This window comes from Propithecus coquereli, unplaced genomic scaffold (assembly GCF_000956105.1).
Source record: "Propithecus coquereli isolate 6110/MARCELLA unplaced genomic scaffold, Pcoq_1.0 Scaffold85, whole genome shotgun sequence".
Classification (NCBI taxonomy): domain Eukaryota; kingdom Metazoa; phylum Chordata; class Mammalia; order Primates; family Indriidae; genus Propithecus; species Propithecus coquereli.
The window spans coordinates 1,661,736-1,682,849 of NW_012154729.1; the positions used below are offsets into that span (position 1 = coordinate 1,661,736).

The following is a 21,114-nucleotide window of genomic DNA, read 5'->3' on the forward strand; positions in this document are numbered from 1 at the left end:
TCCTCCCTTCCCCAGCCTCTGGCAGGAGATTTTTGGTTATTCACTCAATTTCTTTACTTGTTATAGGTCTGCTCAGATATTTTCTATGTCTTCTTCAGTTCGTTTTGACAATTTTTGTGTTTCTAAAAACGAATCAAAGAGATAAAAGCAGGAGATATAACTATTTTTAAAAGTTTTCTGCCTTTCTCTTAATAAAACATTTTCCATCCACATTTCTTTCAACACCTTTTGAAACAATGTCGATATTTTTAAAAAATCAATGCTATTAAAAGACTGAAGAGTAAGAAAGTTTTTCATTGATATAAAGATGAATAACTCAAGAGTTATTAGGCTCTTAGCTTTATTTATAACTTTATGTTTACTTCTTTTTGCTTTACCTGTAATGTGGTTTCCTAAGGGGGAAATGCAATCCATTTGAAATTCCATAGAGACCTGTGTTTTAACTTCAGCTGCCCCACTTGCTAACTGTAAGACCATCTCTGAATCTCAAGTCTGTAAAATGAAAAGAGTAACAGCTACTTTTAATACCAACATGATAGGCTTAAATGAGATAAATCTCAAGTGCCTAGAAGAATTTCCACTCTTCTTAAGTTCTCAGTATCCACTCACACCTAGTTTAACTCTGTTGTGGACATCATATATTTTTTTCTATGTTTGGCCATAATCTATAAAGCAGAAAAATGGTATTTGGCCTACAAGTTCTAGTCATATTAACATCATATTCAAAAAACCATATCCTACTTGAAATTGTTTTCCTTTTATTGAAAAGCAAAACAATATATATAAACTTTTTTCAATCTGCATGAAATCTGTGATGAAATGGTAATAATATCTACAATGACTACGTTGTCTGGACTTTGTCAAATCCCTTCTATATACTGTTTTCAAAGTTTTCAAGACAGAAATATATGAGAATTCTAACTCATAATGCTCAATGGATCATGTCTGTTTATAGTTTCTTTCTCCTTACGTGCAATTAAAACGGTAAAATAAACATAAGAATAAGAATAAATTTACTCTAGTTATGTAAAACAGAGAGGGTTACTACCAGAGGCATTTGAGAAGTTCTCAAAGAGAAAAGCAAATATTGTTGGATTTAGACAAAATGAGGAAAAGAAATCCATAGTCCAACACTGGTGGAAGAGGGGAAGATATCACTGAAACAGTGAGTAGACTTGATATTCTCATTAGAGCTACGTGAAAAATCTCAAGCTTGAGCAACGGGGCTTGGTTATCAAAGCCAGCAGGGAGTGGTCAGGGCAGCTAAAAAACCTTAGCACCTTACGCATGGTGCAATTGGCTTTGTTGTTGGCCTACCAGATGGTAATAACTAAGTAAGGTGAAGAGTCCACCAAAGCTCTCAATGTGAGAATTGGGGCAGAAGAGAGAAATGAGGCAATACCTCAGGTAATCAAAAATGGTTACCCAAGAACACCAGCCATTTGAGGAAAATTAACAACCCCAAAGAGAGAAATCACCAGGCTCAGTGAACGATTAAATAATCTCTGAAAAAATAATTAATGCCAGAAAAAGACTGTAAGCAGTATTCTCAGAAAGATTTGAGAGATAATTGACTCATAGAATGAAGAACAAGCTATTCTAAAAGTGAAATACTTGGAAAAAAGAAAAGTTTTTGAAAGTTAAAGATAATATCATATTGTCACACCAAAAGTTATGATAAAATGCCTGAAAGTTTTATGCCTTATCTTATTTGTTCACTCATCTATCCCCAGAGCCTAGAACAGTGCCTGACACACAGCTGGTGATGGTCAATTAGTATTTTTCCAGCAAGTTAATGAAGGTGCTTTAGGACACCATACTGTTAGAATACTCCCAGCATATAAAGCAAAAAGGATCAAAGAGACCCAATATCTGCTTACTAGGAGCTCTAAAAGGAGGAACAGCCACACGGCAATTAAGAGAGTATGGTGTTAGCACAGGAATAGACAAGTAGATCAGTGACAATATATTAATAATAGAGTCCAAAAATGTAAGCCAATCTATATTTGGAAATTTAGTGTATAATAACGGTGACACTTCAAGTCAGTGGAGAGATGATGATATTGGGACAGTAGGCTATCATTTTGGGGAAAAAATATTTGGAATTAAATCTTTTTACTAAATACCATATACACAAAATATCCCAGGTTAATTAAGGTTCTATAAGTAAATATTACTGTTCTGGTTGCCAATTTTTACCATTCTACTCACCCTTTTAATAAAAGTAAGAAGGCACCTAAATTTACTCCTACTGATTTGATAGGACGTTGCTTTGTATTGGTATAATTTATTCATGGGCCAGCATCTAAAAGTCTATCATCTCCAATATTTCTATTGACGTCACCCACTAAATTTCTGACATTTGGCGCTGTTCTCTGGTAACTCACTCTGAACCTTAGTTTTGCTCAGATAATTTAATATCACCATTGACTTTTGCTAGCACCTCTTTTTCTTTGTACTGACATCAGTGTGTCCCTCTGGTCCTACTTGACATTTTATTAGAAGTCCGAAGAGATCTTTTCATAATTAAATGAATTCAAATGATTTAAAATCTACTTAAATAAATCCAAGTAAGTGGATTTTTAAAATGTCCATTAGTTTAAGTAATTTGAAAATAACAGAGGAGGAAACATAAAAGTGGATATTTGAAACTTAGATTCCACTCCAGAGAAAATGTTGAAGTAAATGTAGACATTACCTAAATCTCATCCTAGTCAGCAATTATGCATTCTTATTTTATTCGTATGCAGGTCATATCTGTGGAGGTTGCAGTAATGCCATGAAATTCCTAATGTTGCATCAAAATACGTTATATTTCACTTATATCTTTATATAACATGAAAATATTTTTATGATAATAGGTTCTGATTGATGAAGAGAATCCAAAATGAGTGTAAGAAATGCATGCCCTCTTGTATGTGATGCCAGTAAATTCACACATTAGTCCCTTTAAAGGGACTAATTTCTAACTAAGATGGGGCTGGTTTCATGGGTGTGGGTCTACTGCGTGGACCCATGCTTGAGGTTTATTGCTCTTTGGTAGCCATCTGAAATTCTTAATGATTTTATTTCTGAAATGTGTTTTGTAGGCAGTTTGTGGGATAATGGAGCATGTGCTGGGGCTTGGAGTTTTGGTTTATCTGTTCACTAATGAACACCTCTAGCCATAGCCCCACCTTACGGGGTGGGATTCTTGGCCACCTGCTCCTCCAACCCTGGTGCCCCTGGCCCACCCAGAAATGGCTGACACAACAGTGAGACCCTGAGCGTGGGGAGGGTTGAGGTCACATATACCTACTGACTTGCAAGGCAGAGCCCCTGTGTGCCTGTGAAGGTCTTCCCTCACCCTGTGAATGTGCCCATGCCCAAGGGAGCAAGATGTTAAGTTGCAAATACAAAACACCATGACAGATCTAGGGAGAGACCATGGAAAAAGGGAAAACTCTTTTTTCCCTGCTTTTGGAACAAGGGGTCCCTTTCATGTTGCACTGGTTCCAACAATTTTGTGTAGCTGGCCTTGACCCCTTCACAGTCGTCCCTGTACCTGTTCAATTTCAGCTCCTCAGAGACATTATCTAATCACTCTGTAATAGGGGTCACAAACTTTTTTTGTAAGGAACCAGAGAGTAGGCTGGGTACAGTGGCTCACTCCTGCCAGGAGTTCGAGACCAGCCTGAGCAAGAGTGAGACCCTGTCTCTACAAAAACTAGAAAAATTTGCCAGGCATGGTGGTGCACCTGTAGTCCCAGTTACTTACTGGGGAGGCTGAGGCAGGAGGATTGCCTGAGCCCAGGAGTTTGAGGTTGTAGTGAGCAATGATGACACCACTGCGTTGTAACGAGGGTGACAGAGCGAGAACCTGTCTTGAAAAACAAAAAAAGAAAGAAAAAAGATCCAGAGAGTAAAATAGTAAAATAGTTTAGGCTTTATGATTCATAAGGTCTTTATTGTAACTAGTGAACTCTGCTATTGTAGCAGCCATAGACAATACGTACATGAATGGGCGTGGCTGTGTCTCAATAAAACTTTACTTATAAACAGGGAAATTTGAGTTTCATACAATTTTCATGTGTCACTAATATTATTCTTCCTTTTTTTAGCAATTAGAAAATGTAAAAACTATTCTTAGCTTGCAGGCTTTGCAAAAAGAGAAGCCTGGATTTGGCCCATGGGCTACAGTTTCCTGACTTCTGTTAAGTAAATATGTGTAGGAGCAAGTCCTTTGGAAAGCGGGGTGATATAAGTTCTGGACCACCAAGGAGGGGGATGTTTTAGAGAGGAGGAGCCACAGTGAACACAAGTGCAACTCATTTTACACATTGAAACTTGGCAAATTCCATTTGTAATTCCAGTGAGTTTGTAAAAACACTTTTTCTTTCTTATACTGAATGGCTTAGCAGAATTCTATTTGAGTAGATAAAAACTTAGAATGCATTAAAATAAAACAAAACTTAAATGAGTGTCCTAGATCCAGCCTGTTTTATCTCCATTTTTAATATTGCTACCATTTCTTTATTCTTTTCTCCTATTGGTGTTATCTCATTTCTTCACACAGATAGCTCTTTTTAATTCTGTCTCTGTCCTTTGTGTTTTGAGGCACCATCCATTTGTCTCCAGATATGAACACATGAATATTCCTTCTAATCTAAGCCCTTCTGCTAACCACTTGTGCAATCTTGAGTAAATCATTTCACCTCTCCCAATCAGTTCATTCTATGCTAGTTAGGGTAAATAATACTAACTACACAAAGATACACCCAGAGCCTAAATGGCTAAACATAAAGGAGGTTTATTTTAACTTCTCATAAATCCCAATGTGGGCTGCATGAACCTTCCTTCATCTTTTAACTACATCATCTGCTCAGTAGGAGAGGGGTAGAGAAAGCAGTTGATCAGAATTAGTCACATGGCCCAACCCTAATGCAAGTCAGGCCAAGAAATGAAAGGGAACTTATGGTTATGGTTTTACCGAGCACTGAATTGATGTGTGAAGTGGTTCCACAGAACAGGAGTGGCCAAATGTTTCCTCTGAAGGGCCAGACAGCAAACATTAATATTTTAGGTGTGGTGGATAATATGCCTCTGTTGAAGCTACTCAACTCTGCAATTACAGTGTGAGAGCAGCCAAGGACACTAAGCGTGTGAATGGGCCATGGGCATAGCTGTGTTCCAATAAAACTTTATTTTCAGAAATAAGAAGAAGGCCAGATTTGGGCCACAAGCCATAGTTTGCTGACTCCTACCTTAGAGCTTGACTAACATATAATTATTTTCATTTTTTATCACCTCGGATGCTCAGAGAGTGTGGGCAATGACTTCCTCCTCAATGTTCCTTATGCTGGCTAACAATAACCAATGGTTCCCAAGAAGTGAACAAGAATGAGGTCAGATGATCACTGCTCAGTGGTTTCCCTTTGGAATTCCACTGGTCTGCTTCCCTTCTTCCACATATTTTCTCTGAAGCTATACTAGAGTGGGATCCTAGCACTGTGCTCAAAGAAAGAATGGGACATATCACATAGGTTTGCATAAACATGTACTATGCAGGCTAAACTGGGTCTCTATAGCATACAAGTATACATTTTGTGTAGTTCTGGTAGAGGGGTGTATAAATTTGTGTCTCCCACAAAAACTTACCTTCTGGTATCTACCCAAGTGAGAAATATGTGAGTCACTCTAGAAGTTTCCCTTAAAATCAACTTTCACAGCCAATCAGATGCCAAGTCCTAAAGAGCTAACTGCATTAGCATCTCCTAAAAACATCTGCTATCTCCAACCCTATTGCTGCTGTTTTACTTTAGGACCAAATTGCGTCTTGGCTGCGATTCTATAACATCCTCCTAACTAGTCTCTCTTCCTCTCATCTGGCCCTGGCCAATCCATTTTCTAAACTGCTAAAGTGAGTTCATTAAAATGCAAACCAGATTACGAAGCCCCCTTGATTGGAAATCATTCAGTGGTTCCTTAAAATATTCAGATTGAAGATCAAACTCCTTAACATGGCATTTAAAACCTTTTATGATTCGGCCCCTGTAGCTTCCAATATCTTACGTCTTGAACCCACCACTATCTGCACATACTCTGTACTGCAGCCGTACGGGACTATTAATACTTGAGGTTTTGTACTCTCCTTCTCCACACCCTCTTTCATCTGCCTACCACTTCTGCTTCATCAAGCAGAAGATGAAGATTCAACTCAGCTGTGCATCAGCTGCCTGTGGAATCCTCTTCCGATCTGCTTCCTAAAGCAGAGGCCCACCTTTGGCTCCCTATATTCTGTGCTTTCACATATGGCAGCCCTGATCACTGCACTGAACTGAAGCGTAATCCTTGGATTGCTTGTCTCTCTCCTCATGCGCTATCCTTCCTCCCACCCCAACTCTGTCATCACATGGAGAACAGGGACAGTGTCTTACTTGTGTTATTCCCATTGCAGTGCTTACCGTGATGTCTGCAATTTAGGACGTACTCAGCAAATATTCCTAGAATGTATTGATGCAGCAAAAAAATAGCCTGTTCATTTTCATGATTCTATAATATAACAAATTGTGTTTTTAATGCAGTTAGAACCGTGGGTGGTCAGGATTCAGAAACATGTATTTAAGAAACATTTCAAAGTAAAGGCATCATATACATCCGTTGACTTGACCTTTATAAAATTTATGAGGGGAAACATAGAAACGTGGTGAAACAAAGATACAACACAACATCATAAAACAAAACCTAGAATGATGGACATATCCGTGTTTCCATTGGAGCCAGTGTCATAGCTGGTGCCTTTTTAATTGCTGTTATAGAGTCTAGCTGAAAGGACATTGAATGGGAAATGGAGATTCAGTAGCCCCAAGGACAGACATTTCATGAGAAACCAAACCTGACATTAAACTCTGATCTTTTATACTTCAAAAGCAACTGAGTCCTGTGTGGGTACTAATTTGAATTCTATTACTGAGTTGATGTGTCATAATAATAAATGACTTGCATTCTCTTGTATAACAATATTTATGCCTTTTAATGTCTTTCATAAATATATTGCAATGGTGAAAGAATGAAGCATATTGTGATAATTTGCATACTTTTTTTTATTAAAAAACTGGGTAAAATGAAGATGTTTTCTATATGATTGTCTATTTTCTATATGATTGCCTAGGCTGGGTATGGTGGCTCATGTCTGTAATCCCAGTACTTTGGGAGGTATGCTTGAGGCCAGGAGTTTAAGGTCAGCCTGGGCAACATAGCAAGACCCCATGTCTACAAAAAATAAAGAAATAGCTGGGCATGGTGGCATACGCCGGTAGTCCTTGCTACTCAGGAAGCTGAGAAGGAAGGATTGTTCGAGCCACGAAGTTTGGGGTTTCAGTGAGCCATGATCATGCCACTACACTCCAGCCTGGGTGACAGAGCATGACCCTGTCACTATTTAAAAAAAAAAAAAAGATTATAGCCTAAATGATATCTGCTTGAAAAAAATGATGAGCTAGAGGAGACAGGGTAATTTGAATATTCTACAGGAAAATAATCTATAGAGTATAGTGATTAACAAATATTTAAGGACAATGAATACATCAGTAAACCAAAAGTTTATTGTACTTTGGGAAAAGTAAAGTACAATAAACTTAATTTATTATAAAAACGTTCACATTTAACCTCTTGTAATTATTATAAGGATTGCTAATATTTCAGTAATATAGATAAGAAGGATAAAAAATAAAAAAGCTTGGATTGATTCTTGGGAAATACACACACATCTGAGAGCCAAAAAGATTGCAATTTTTCTGAAGGATGATGTTAGAAGCTCTGCTAGGTCAGAAAAAAGTGAATATAATTAAAACTATGGGGAAAAACAGGAAACTGCCATAGGAATAATCCATTACTAACAAAGGATATAGAATAGATTATATCTGCTATTACTCCATGATTCTAACTTTTATGTTTAAATTGACTTTTCTTGCTATTTGGGGATTAATTAAAATCCTTAAGAAAGAAAATCAAAGTTCACTACAAATACCAAGTATATTCTTAGATCCTAGAAAAATGGTCTATATAACTTTACTTAATTGTGATGACAAAATTCCAGCATATGGTATTTGGGAACAATATCTAATGCCACCAATTCCTTGGACTATATAAAGAATCAAAAAATGAAACTGCTTTAATTATGCTTCAGTGTTGTGAGGGTTCTTTTATTATTAGATTCTGTATCCTCAGGGTCTGGCAAATGCCACATGCTTATTAAATGTTATTTGAATGAAAGGTGACTTAAAATTGCAACTTTCAAAATTGATTATTAAGAGAAATTCTGTGCACTACATTTTTACACTTTTCTGGGGAAATCAAATGAAAAGCCTAAATTATTATATCAACTATGCCATAATATTTTTTCATTAAACAATTTTTTCATCAATTTAATTTGCCAAGTGATTATTTAGTGTGTCTTTGTAAAGCACAATTATATTTTAGGTATAAAGCCCAGATAGTTTAATGGAAAAAAATCATCACTTAGATTAAATTGATGGGGAGATTGGGCTGAAGATGATCACGGTCATATTAATACTCTGGTCATGCTCATTTGTTTTAGCCTAAACAACGCACATCCATTGTGTCTTCCCTGGATTTTCATCGAATGAATCACAACCAAGAATATTTTGAAATCAACACGTCTGCAGGGTGCACAAGCTTTACTTCCAGCTCTCCCGTCAGTCCACTCACCTCTTCTGTGGCAACCACGGAAGTCAAGGACGAAGGACCTGCCCAGACAGGTAAAGCAATTCATTTTATGCAGCTATGTTGTCGAACTTTTAAGACTAAAGCCTTTATGACGTAGAGGAATTAAGAGGAGTCTTCAAACAAATTGCATTGTGTTTTTAGTTCACCTCCGTGTGTGTCAGTATAGGGCACTAAGATATTTATCAGTGTGGGTATAATATTCTTTTTAAGTACATTGATGGCCTTTCAGGTGTTAGCTATTAAAGATGAAGATTTAATGTTATTATGGTAATAAAATAACCAGAGACCTAGAAATGCTTTTCTTCTACTGATGTTTACCCTTCTCCATACAGCGGTCTTGACACAGGACTTCATTAATAACTGCTTTGAAGCTGGAAAAGCCATATCGAGGGTATCCGGTAACAATGAGTTGTACAATGTGGCCTCAGCAGGCTTTCAACCTATTTAAACCAAGGTGAACTTGGAGAGGAAAGGAGGAGGGGAATAAGGCTGGGGGTAAGGGTGAGATTAAGGAAAGTAACAACACCCACTAGTAAAATATACCTGGTTCCACCACCCAATCAGATTTGCAATGCTTCCTTCCTTTGGGGACAAGGAGCTATTATAATAACTGGTAAGGCCAAGGGGCAGAAATATAAGTGGGACCTAAAGGACCTCCTCTCCTTATATCTAATTTATAGTAATTGTTGAAGTAGAGATGAATCTCTAAATTTTAAATGTTTTGTTTAGGAATCAAGAATTGCAATTCAGGGCATACACACATACTGGGTGGTCTCAAGAATTGCAATTTAGAGTGGTCTTTGGAATGTCCAAAGAACAAAGGGAAAGTTAGAGGTTTTACAAAAAAAAAAAATGAGAAATGTTACTTATTGCTCTTTGAGAGAGTTTATTGGCACTAGTAAGGTTTCGGGGAGCTGGCAAGCTTTGATTGGTATGTGACAGCAATGGATAAAGCTGTTCTCAGAGTCACAGAAAGTTGTTTCAGTAGCAATTAAATAAAACTTGTTCCTGGTAAAAGCAGGCAGCTTCAGCAGCCAGGCTTGCAGAGAATTATATTCTTGGAGCGATGTTGTATGTCTTAAGTGCTTTTTCTCCCTGGCCTCTTGATTGTTTTAGTTGAGTATGACAAGAATGACCCAATTTGGATGATCAACTTTAACATAAGTAAACTATTCAATTACTTTCATTCAAAGAGACATGATTCTAAAACCCAGTAGGTATAATTAATATGAATTTTAGAGTCACAAAGTATGGTCTGTGTGGATATTCCATATAATCTTTGTTCAAAGGGAGTATCTGTATATGGGCATGTGTGTGTTACATATATATATATATATATATGTATGTGTGTGTGTGTGTGTGTATGTACACACACATATATATGTATATGCGTGCACTTAAGTCTTTTAATCTATTTTTAAAAGCACTAATACAAACATTCCAAAATATAGCCAGAGAATTACTTTCCCCTAGGAACAAAGCTAAGATTTTTAAAATAATGACTAATAGGGGTGGTAAGATTGGTACGCTATGAAAGTTATAATCCAACATTTCTTTGGAAGCCAGAGTGATATTTATAAAATGTAAATCAAAGCATGTCATTACCATGCTTAAAATGCTCCTATAGCTTCTCACGGCATTTAGAAAAAAATCCAACTTCTCACCATGGCCAATGAACTCAATTTAGTCTGGTTCCCTCTAGCAGACCCATCCTGGCCCACACTGGCCTTTTTTGCTGGGCATTCTGGCCCTGGGGCTTTCGCATTTAGGTTCCTTCTGCCTGGAATCTCTGTCTTTAAATTTTCATATGACTGAGTGTCATTTAAGTTTTGGCTCAAATGAACTTCTTCATAGAGGCCTTCCCAGACCACTCTATCTTAACTAGAAGCTCTCAATATGATAAGAATTATAATAATGAAGATGCAAAAAGAACAACAATAATAAACAAATAACACTATATATCAGGCACTGTTTTAGGCATTTTATGTATATCAACTCATTTCAACCTCCCTCATATGAATTATGTATCATTATTTGTAGATAAGGAAACACAGACACAAACAGGATAAATAACTAAATAACAGCCCATAAAGACAGAGCTGGAAATCACACCGGGTCCTAGAGTTTATGTTCTTAATCTGCATTGCTCTCGTTACTTCTATCAAATTATCCTGTTGTCTTTTTTCTGTAGCCTTATTTACTATATAAAATTATCTTGATCACTTGTTTACTTATTTATTATCATCTTTCTGCAATATAAGCTAGAATAGATGCGTCTCTGGCACATCGTAAGCATTGCAGTCAGACTGTCGAACTATGAGACTGAACCTCTTACCCAGCTAAGAGACTTTACCTCTTTATGCTACAGTTTTCTTACCTATAGAATCATAGTAACAATGAATTAATCAGATTAACTTACCCTGTGGTATGGTAATGCATGTAAAGTGATTAGCACAGTGCCTAGCACATAGTGTTCAGTCAATGTTAGTAACTATTAGTAGTAGTAGCAATAAGTATGATATTCACATAATTCTTTATAGTCTACACCAAGCCTACCATCATTCAGGGGGCATTAGCATTTGTTGTATACCTACCATGTGCAGATGCAGTTTTATAGGAAAGGAGAGATGGGATATGATTTGTAAAGAATAGTGGTGTGTAGACTCCAGAAAGGGTTCTGAGCATATAATTACTATTCAAACAATACTTCTTTGAATGACTGGTTCCAAATTTAAATTCCTAAAATGGGAAGAATGACAAGTACTTTGATACTTGCCTTTAGAAATATCTTTCTTGGCTTTATTTTAGCTACAGTACTGTTTTTTTGGACAACTACTTTTTTTGAATTTCCTTCAACAATCTCTGAGGTAGATATACATATTATTTTTTTCTTTTTCTTTTTAATTAAAAGCAAGAAAAGTTATAGATATAGTCCCAAAGCCTTCTCTTCACTCTGACACTGACCCCCAGAGGGAGAGGATCAGCACACACACATCTTACTGCTGCCAAGACATCAGCGACACCATCCGAAATGTGTGGAGAAATAGTAATCATCAGGATATTTTCAGGTCTGGACCTTAACCAGAATCTATCCTTTTGACAGTTGAAATGATTTCCAATAGCATGGTAATATGGTTTCCTAATGTAAAATATCACCTCCACATTACATCAAAAATTTTAGCCTAGACTGACATTTAGTAATAATGTGGAAGGACAGAGCTGATTTGTTCTACATTAAAAAGTAAAACTTTTAATTTTAAAAGTAAAACTTTTAAGGTAGGCATTTATCTACTTGAAAGAAGTAGCGTTGTATTATCTTACACATAGATAATTTGTTCTACTTTGTATTTAACAACCTTCAGTTCTGTCACTGATTTGCTAGATGTTTTCCATCAAATCACTTAATTTTTCTGATCTTCGGTTTGTTCCTCTGAAAAGGGGAAATAATATCTACTCTTTGAGTGTTTGTTGTAATAAATGAGTTTATTAACATGAATGTATTTTATAAACTATGGAAATTAATATTCTTAATATCACTGTTATTTTTTAGTATTATTATTTTTCTTCTGTTATATTATTATTTAAAATCAATAGTAGTTTTAAAATAGAAGAGCCTATTGTAAGTCTGTACTTATGCCAAGGCAGCTGACCTTTTCTTGACTTAGAAGTATAATTTAAATTAACTGATTAATCTACATTTCATTTTATAAATTGTTACATACACACAAAAAATTAAACTTGACAAAAATGGCACCTAATAGAACAAAGATTAATATACCTTCAAAAACAATTTGTATGCTGCAAAACACTTTTAAGTGAACCAATGTATTTATTGTAACAGGGTCATTTTAAAAGCAGCTTGAATTGTGATTAAAGCTTTAACTTATGAATCATCAAAAAAGGTTGTTAAAGGGGAAGACCTTTGGTGTTAGACAGTCTGGGAAATGATATAAACCGGTTTGCCTTTAATTAGAAAGATCACTCTAGAATTAATATCTAGTAGATAGATTTGAGATGACATGAGTTTGGAGATGGGGAGAAACAGCATCATCAGCAGCAGAAAAAATGTAAATGGATTTCAAAGATATAAGGAAAGAGTAATTCACAGGTCGTGGTAATTGATTGGATGTGCAAAGGTGAGGGAGAGTAGTTCAATGAAGGCTCCAGAGGCATTGAATCTGCATGCTGTTCCTTGAAATATGGGATATTTGTAGGTAAGAAGGTGGGGAAGGGGATAGAGCATGTGAGCCTAATAGGCCATTTAAGAACTTTAGCTTTTGCTCAGAGTGACTTTACTTAGAGCCAATTCAGATCTTTGAGAAGGAGGGTCAAAGGATCTAACTTCCATTTTCTGAGGGTTACTCTGGCTATTGTGTTGAGTATAGACTGGAGAGGGGAACAAAGGTGGATGCAGGAAGGCCAAGTAGGAAGCAATTGCAGCGTTGCAGTGAGGAGAGAGAGGAAGGCCGCTAAGATCAAAGGTAAAGCAGTGGAGGTGGAGAGAAACGGAGGGATGCTGGACATATTTTTAAGGTAGATCCATTAAGATTTCATGGTGGAGTGTACGTGCTATATGAGAAAAAGAGAAGAATTAAGGATGACTCCAAGATTCTTTTCCTGAACAACCATAGAATGGATTTCCTATCATCTGGCATACAAGAGGTTGTGGAACAGCAGGTTTGGTAAACAGGGAGAAGTACCAGGAGTTAATTTTAAGTTTGAGATGCATATCAGATATCTGAATAGATGTGTCGAGTAGGCAGCTGAAGGTCCCATCTGAAGATATAAATGTGAACATCCTCATTACATAGATGATATGGAATGAATGTGGCTAGAGAGAGCCAAAAACTGAGTTCAGTGAAGGAGAGAATAAAAGGCAACACCAGCAATAAAGCTGAGAAAAAGCAACCTGTGAGGTAGGAGGAAATCTTCTGTGAGTGTCCTGTTTTGAAGATAAGTGAAGAAAGTTATTAAGAAGGAAGGAGTGATCAGCTCTTTCAAATGGGCCTGATAAGTAGAGTTGGGATGAGGACTGAGTTAGAATTGACTCATGGATTTAACAATGTGGAGGTCACTGCTAACCTTGACAAGAGCAATTTGGTTAGAATCGATGGGGCAAAAGTCCAACGTAGTGAGTTTAAGGGAGGATAGGAGGAGAGCACTTAGAACAAGTAGATACTACCCTTTCAAGGAATTTCTTCAAGGGGGAAAATAAAGTTACGATGAAGGAGGAGAGAAAAGGGATGGGTTTTAACCAAATAGAGAGATTGGTTTCAGACAGAAGCATGGGCAACAGGCAGGATGTTTTGGATATGGGTGCAAATGCTGGCAAGGGAACCATGCGGTGGGAATCCGTGGAAGACATGTTCTGATAGTTTCCATTTTCTGTAGAAAGTAGAAAGCAGCACCTTCAGCTGAGAACAAAGATGGAGGAGGAAGTGTAGAGTTTGCCGAAAGACAGGAGAGAATGAAGTAGTTGTTTAGGAGAAAGAGTGTGTGGTGTGATCACCTGTCAGCAATAAAGGCCCACTTGAGGTTTGCGTTCATTAATTTAAAGTTAGATTAGCCAGTGGGGTTCTGTGTTTTTTTCCAGCCTAGGTCAGCTGAAGGGCACAGGTGCAGAGTAGTTGGAGAGTTGAATTTTGCATAGGTTTGGCTTTGCTAAATGAGTATACTGAAGTGATTGAAGAGCAAGGATATATGAATGCAAGGTTGGGGGTATAATATTTGACCATAGAATTCAAGATGCAGAAGGAAGAGAAAGAGAACAAGTGTACAAGTAATGTGAAAAATCAGTAGGATCATGGGATTGGAGATTCCAGGAGGCCCAAAGGATTACTGAGATCCAGGGATTGAAGGCTGGAATGATAGGTGGATTCAGAGAATGGGCTGCATCTGAAACCAGGAATGATTATAAATACTGATAATCATAAGATCTTAAGACCACAGGAGTGCACAGCTGAGTTAGCCTCTTCCCTAACAAAATAGACTTAAATATTAAAATTAAATAGGTACAACAATTTCCTGGAACAAGTGTTTGATAGAAAGAATCATACTTACTTCTACATTGCTCTCCCTTCATATTATTTAATCTTTCCCTTTTTTAACAAATTATGACACAGATCAACTTTACCTGAGTTCCCTTCTTCTGTACTTTGTCCTACTATTCTTTGAGGCACCAAGACCCCCCATGTTGTTCCCTCTCTCCCCCTGAGAGAGGTGTTCCATTCAAGTTCACTCTCCCAAGGGGCTCTCTCTGTTCTCGGCCAACCTGCATCTCATTCTCAAGCAAAACACTTGAATGACTTGAGAGCCCATCTGCTAAGATATTTCAGTCTCTTGGGTTCCCTTAATGGTTGCCAATGTGTTCTTTCTTCCTCAGGTAACAGTTTTTAAAAAATAGATGTGGTGAGAAGTGATGGAATTCTGGATCTATTTTAAAGGTAGAGCCAATGTACTTTTTTTTGATACATTGGATGTAGGATATGAGAAAATGAAAAAGACCAAAGATATGATTCAAGGAATTTTGGCCCTTTTGATCTTTGGAAGGATGGAGTTGATATTAATTGACATGGGAAGCTCAGTGTTGAACATTTTAATTTGAAACGCTATTGGATATCCAAGTAGATATGTTGAGTAGATACTTGAGACAAGGATTTTACAGTGGGGTAAGGCAGGGTGGGATAATTTTATGTTTATCAAAAGTAAAGAGTATCAGTTTTAAAAGATTGAAAAACAATACCTTAGTCTACAATGAATGAGCTATGAGTTCTGTGTTCCTCAATAAAAAATGTCTTGGATAGATGTGTTTTGAATTCCTGGGGAAAAAAAGCTGAAAATCACCAATAATAACAGATGCTCCCATTCATTATGAAAATTTGTGTCCAAAAAGTTCTTTCTATATGAATAATTTTATGGGTTAGCACCTTCTCAAGGTGATAAGCAAGTCAACTACCCTGGGTAACTAATTATCTCCAGTTTCGGTAGAAATTTCAAACCATTACATCCTGATGGAGAAAACTGATGGGAGGGGGAAATCTAAAAAGAGTGAAAGAGGAAAAGTATCTTTTTCCAAGTGGGAGAAATAACAAAAACAAAAGCCTGTAAGTGCTCAGCAGCATAGAATGCTTTTCTGCAAAGGAGAAGAAACACTAGAAGAGAACTAAAATTAGAATGGAGAGGGTGGCATGGACCTCTCACGCTGGTAAGGGACTGCCAGAAAGGCAAATGAGGCTTTCCTTTTAATTAGCTCACATAGACTGGAAATAGACCTCCTGAAGCTGAGGCATCATTATTGCAGCAGCCACTGGACACAGTCAGGGGAGGGAGGCTTTGCTTCCAGCTGACGTGAAGGCCAAAGACTGGCTGCTGAAATGATCTTTAAACTCCAAACTAAGATTCAAGGTGAGCTGATGTGGAGAAAATTAAGGGTTAGTGAGAATGACATGTGATTACATCTTTGGGACTTATTTTCTTAATAATAAACATTAAACCCATTAGCCAAATTATCCATTGTTAGATTCAGAACATTAAATAGACCAGGATTTGAGGTACCTCAAAGAAAAACATTTTTATATCAAATTCTGTATATATATTTAATAGCAAATTATATTCGTATCAGTTCTTAATAAATCATGAAATGCCAATCCTGAACTTTCCTTTTTTTCCCTGTTTTCCCTCTGGTGTCACATGACTTTCTTCCAGTGCCTTTGTGACATGTTGCACACCACACAGAAGGCAAGATACAGGTTATTAGATGCTTGATAAGGAAAGGAAAGGTTGATTGTTTTCCAATACCTAAAATTATGATAACATATAGGTAGATAATGGGGTAGTGTGGGAACTTGTTGTTCCAAATGACATTCTTTCATATAAGACCATTGGTTTATCTGGTAAATATCAAATCAATATACTTAGTGTGTGCCATTATAAGATAGTCCAGGATGCTATGAGAGTATCTAAGAGGGCGATTGATCTCACCCCAGGAAAGCATGGAGCTCTGAAAGACAGACAAAAAGGAATGACCTAGGCCAAGGTAGAGAGGGAAGATTATTCTTCAAAGAAGGAATAGCATATTAAAAAAAAAAAATACCTGTGTTAGAAATTAGCAGGAAACTGCGGGTTAGAGAAAAAGAGAAATGATCAGAGTTGAAGCTACAGAGGGACTAAAAGCCGATCACACAGGGACTGATAAGCTACCTGCAGGATTTTCATCTTTATTCTTAGGAGCAATGAGAAGTCATTTACAAATGTTTTAGGGGGTGAGAGAAGATCCAATTTACATTTTACTGTCTGACGGTTCCTATTTTCTCTGTGAACTGGAAGCAATTTTATCCTTGGAGAGCAACCAAAGAGGGCAAAGATCAAACGTTTGAGGAGAGTGGAGAAAGTCTGAGTTAGTTCCTTGTTCAAACTCCTAATGAATGAATGGCTAGTAGGTGGGGCCTGAGGGTAGCATAGGAGAAGGGATAAGAGGGTATGGGTATTCCACCCAGTGTACCCGTGGACTGCAGGTGATCTATTTGGGTCATGACCATTCTGGCCAGGGCCTGGCTCACCCCAGCTTGCCTCTCACTGGTAAAGTGGTACCTCTGAGACTCTGCCAGTTCTGCCATCTGTCCTTCCTAGCCTCTGCCGCAGTTACCTCTCCCCTTGCCAAGCTGGGCCCATGGCAGCCCACTTGGCTTTCAGCCCCTCTGCCTTCTGAGGCCCTCTTCTGGAGGCCACAGAAACCTTTCGGTCTCATTCATCATTAAGGAAAATAAGCAGGGCTCAGAAAATTTATCCTTAAGATCTCACAGGGTTTTTCTGGGTGGAACTACCAAGTCTGATAGGATGAAGCCATGACCAGAATCTTTGGGATCCAGGCCCTTTTTTTCTTATCTTCTCCCAATACCTATTTATTATGTTACATCCTCTCGGTGCCAAAGCCCAAAAAGAAAAGTTCAGGACACACATGTAGAACTATTTCCCCATCCTCCCTTTTCCTCTTTAAAATTCCTAAGAAGCTGGTTTGTCCTTCCTTTTCTGGGGTGGGCTTCCCATTTGTTTATACAATAGTTCTTCAGACCTAATTCTGATTGTTCTAAAGCAGGAGTCTGCCTTTCAAGTCTGTTGACTTGCTAACCCACCTTTTCCTACCTGATGACATTAAGTCTCCAGGCCTAGCCCTGGAAGAGGAGAGACTTCCAGTGGAACACAGTTTAAGGATGGAAATATACCAATTTCTTCTGGGAAAAATATTATCTCTATTACATTAAACCAGTGCCACTAAATGAAAAATACATAAACACAACATACTCTTAATTAATGTAGCTTCACAAATGCTTAATAAACATGGACATTACTATTGTCTTTCTTGCTGTTATTACTAAAGGTCTAGACAGTGGAGCAGAGCCTAGACTTTAAGAATTCAGTACAAATTACAGAGCAGCCAGGTGCTGTGAGTCCAGGCAGGCATCAGAATCTTCAATCCACAAAATCGCTTGGAACGAGCAGCTCAACCTGCTGATGAGCAGACTTGGAATTTTCGTTTGCTCTGTGCCCCAGTTCCATGTGTCCTGGGTGGAAAAGCAGCAAAGGCTGGAAGGTGTGTCACTGCTGGGGAGAGCCACAGTCCTCCAAGTGCTAATCCATCCAAAATTACAGCAGAGACAAGGAGCAAGGGTTTCAGAGAGGTTGTGTGTTGAAAATCTGTTTTTTTTTTAATTTAATATTTTATTAACTCAATTTTCTCTTGCTTTTACCCTCTATTAATGCATGCCAAAGTGTAACTGCTTTGTTAGCTGAAATTTTCTGAGATTCAAATTCATTGCTGCATAAATCTTTCTAATTATCTTGTTTGCTTTAGTTTACTTGATAGTTTTTCTCTACCAGATTGTTTATATCTCTGGATAAATCTCCCTGCTCATTAGTTATTTTTGTGTGATATATGTGTGATCGTTATAGCTAACAGCAAAACTATGGCAGAAAAGCTGACAATAATAAAATTAAAAAAAAAAAAAGTCTTTTTGATATTTCCAGGTCTGTGCTGTGGAGAAATCCCCTCCCTCCCCCAGTTGAGAATAGTTTCCAAATTGCTAGACCTTTTTCTCTGTTCACTTTTCTATCTCTGCAGTCTTCTTCTGAGACAACATTTCTTTGTTTCCTGCACCTGTCTATGTTGGGCTGGTGCCTTGTGTACTTACTGGGGCCCTGGCTTTTTAAACAGAGGCTTCATTTTTAGGCATTATGCCATAGTGAGCCAGCTTATGACAGAACTTGTTCCAGATACTCTCCCGAGTAACTTCCTACCTATTTGATAGACAATTGTTCCCCACCTGTTCAGCTCTAGACTCTAGAGACCTCAATGCTTCAAATCTGCAATCGGCAGAATTCTAAGAAGGCCTGGAGATTCCTGCTTTCTGTCCATGTCTTTGTGCTGTGTCCTCCTTTTGAGTGTGCGCGGGGCCTATAACTTGCCACTAGCCAATGGCAAAGGTGAAGAGGTATAACTCCCATAGTCATGATATGTTTTAGGGCAAAGGTGAATGAATTTTGTAGGTGTAATTTAGGATGCTAGTCATTGCCTTTAAGTTAATAAAAAAGAGATTATTCTTAGTGGGCCTGAACTAATCAGGTGATCCCTCAAATGCGGGTGTAGAGGTTAGCAACTTGAAGCAGCAGAATTTCTCTCTCTTTTCATTGCTGCATTTGGAGAAGTAAACCCCTTCAGCCCAATAGCTGCAAGGAAGTGAATTCTGCCAATGGCACGTGAGCTTAGAAGAGGACCCTAAGCCTCAGGTGAGACTGCAGCCCTGGCCAAACACCTGGACTACAGTTTGGTGAGACCCTGAGCAGAGGACCCAGTTGAGCCACCCCTAGACTCCTGACTCATGTAAACTGTGAGATAATAAATGTGTGCTGTCAGCCACCATGTTTGCTGTGATTTCTTATGCAGAGACAGAGAACAAATGCAGTGTCCCATGCTCCCTTGATTTGGGAGAGAGGGAGACTCTTCATCTGCCCTGGCCTCAGGGTACCCCTCCCGTCAGCAGCAGTCCCTGCTCTCATTGAGATGACACAACCGAGAGTGAAGGATTTGAAAATTATCTCCTTCACCCCACATCCCCAAGCTCACCTCAATCACTTATGCGTTTTCTATCATTCCATTCCCAAAATACTAGTTTTATTTTAATATGTACTAAATTATAAAGCTAAAACTCTGATAATGAAATCTTAAGACATAACACAGAGGGTGGGAGAATATATTAGAGATTATCCAGACCTGAATAAATTATTGATGCCTGGGCTTCCCACATCCAGGCCTTGGCTATTTTTCAAAGCCAGCAGAGGTCTTCTTTTTTTCTTCAAGGATATCTCTGATCATGCCACTCCACTGTGTAAGGACCTCTATATGAGACTGTCCAAATGTCTTAGCATGCCCCATATGGTCCTTGACAATTTGGGTCTAACTTTTAATTCACTTTCTTTCCAAATATATCATGTTCTCCTAAGTACATCATTCTTAGGGTTCATGGCCCCTTGATTTACAGAGTACTCTTCTATCAGCTTGGAATACCTTCCCATCTAATCTACCTGGTAAACTTTGATTCCTGTATGAAATTTAGCTAAAGGTAACTGTCTTAGTTCATTCTGGCCGATATTAATATAACAAAATACCATATACTGGGCTGCTTATAAACAACAGAAATTTATTTCTCACAGTTCTGGAGGCTGGGAAGGCCACATAAAGTCTCTGGCAGATTTTATGTCTGGTGAGGGCCCACGTTTTGGTTCATAGACAGAGGCTTCCCTCTGTGTCCTCACATGGTAGAAGGGGCAAACAAGCTCTCACAGGCCTCTTTTATAAGAGCACTGATCCCATTCCCAATCATCTGCCAAAGGTCCCACCTCCTAATCTCATCACCTTGGGGGGTAGGATTTCAACATATGAATTTTGGGAGGATACAGAAATTAAATCCGTAGCAGTAACCTCCTTTGTGAAGCCTTCTCTAACTCTACCAATCCTTGCATCCATGTGCCCCCTAGTGTTCTCCACAGACCTCCACTATTTCACACAAAGGTATTCATTTATTATACATGTCCGTGAGCTCCTTCAATGCAGGGAGCATATCTCAGACAAGATGCATCCCCAATGCCTAGCATGATGCCCAACTTATAATAGATGCTCAATAAGGGTGAACAGTTGAATAACTGAGTGAATATTTGCTTTTGTTGGAATTCTTTAAACGCAGGCTTCACTTTTAGGCATTGTGCCATAGTGAGCCCGCCTATGACAGAACTTTTTCCAGATATACTCCCAAGTAACTTCCTACCTGCCTAATAGACAATCGTTCCTCACCTGTTCAGCTCTAGACTCTAGTGACCTTACGTCTTCAAATCTGT

At 38.1% G+C, this 21,114-nt stretch overlaps 1 protein-coding gene across 3 annotated transcripts in view; it reads left to right on the forward strand.

Moving 5' to 3' along the window:
* Positions 1 to 21,114, forward strand: part of ANKS1B (ankyrin repeat and sterile alpha motif domain containing 1B) — a 1,021,409-nt gene that overhangs the window by 427,827 nt on the left and 572,468 nt on the right. For all 3 annotated transcript variants that reach the window (XM_012664020.1, XM_012664018.1, XM_012664019.1), the window contains exon 12: positions 8,579 to 8,759. In XM_012664020.1, coding sequence (XP_012519474.1) covers positions 8,579 to 8,759 — 181 coding nt within the window. The remainder of the gene's footprint in view (positions 1 to 8,578; positions 8,760 to 21,114) is intronic.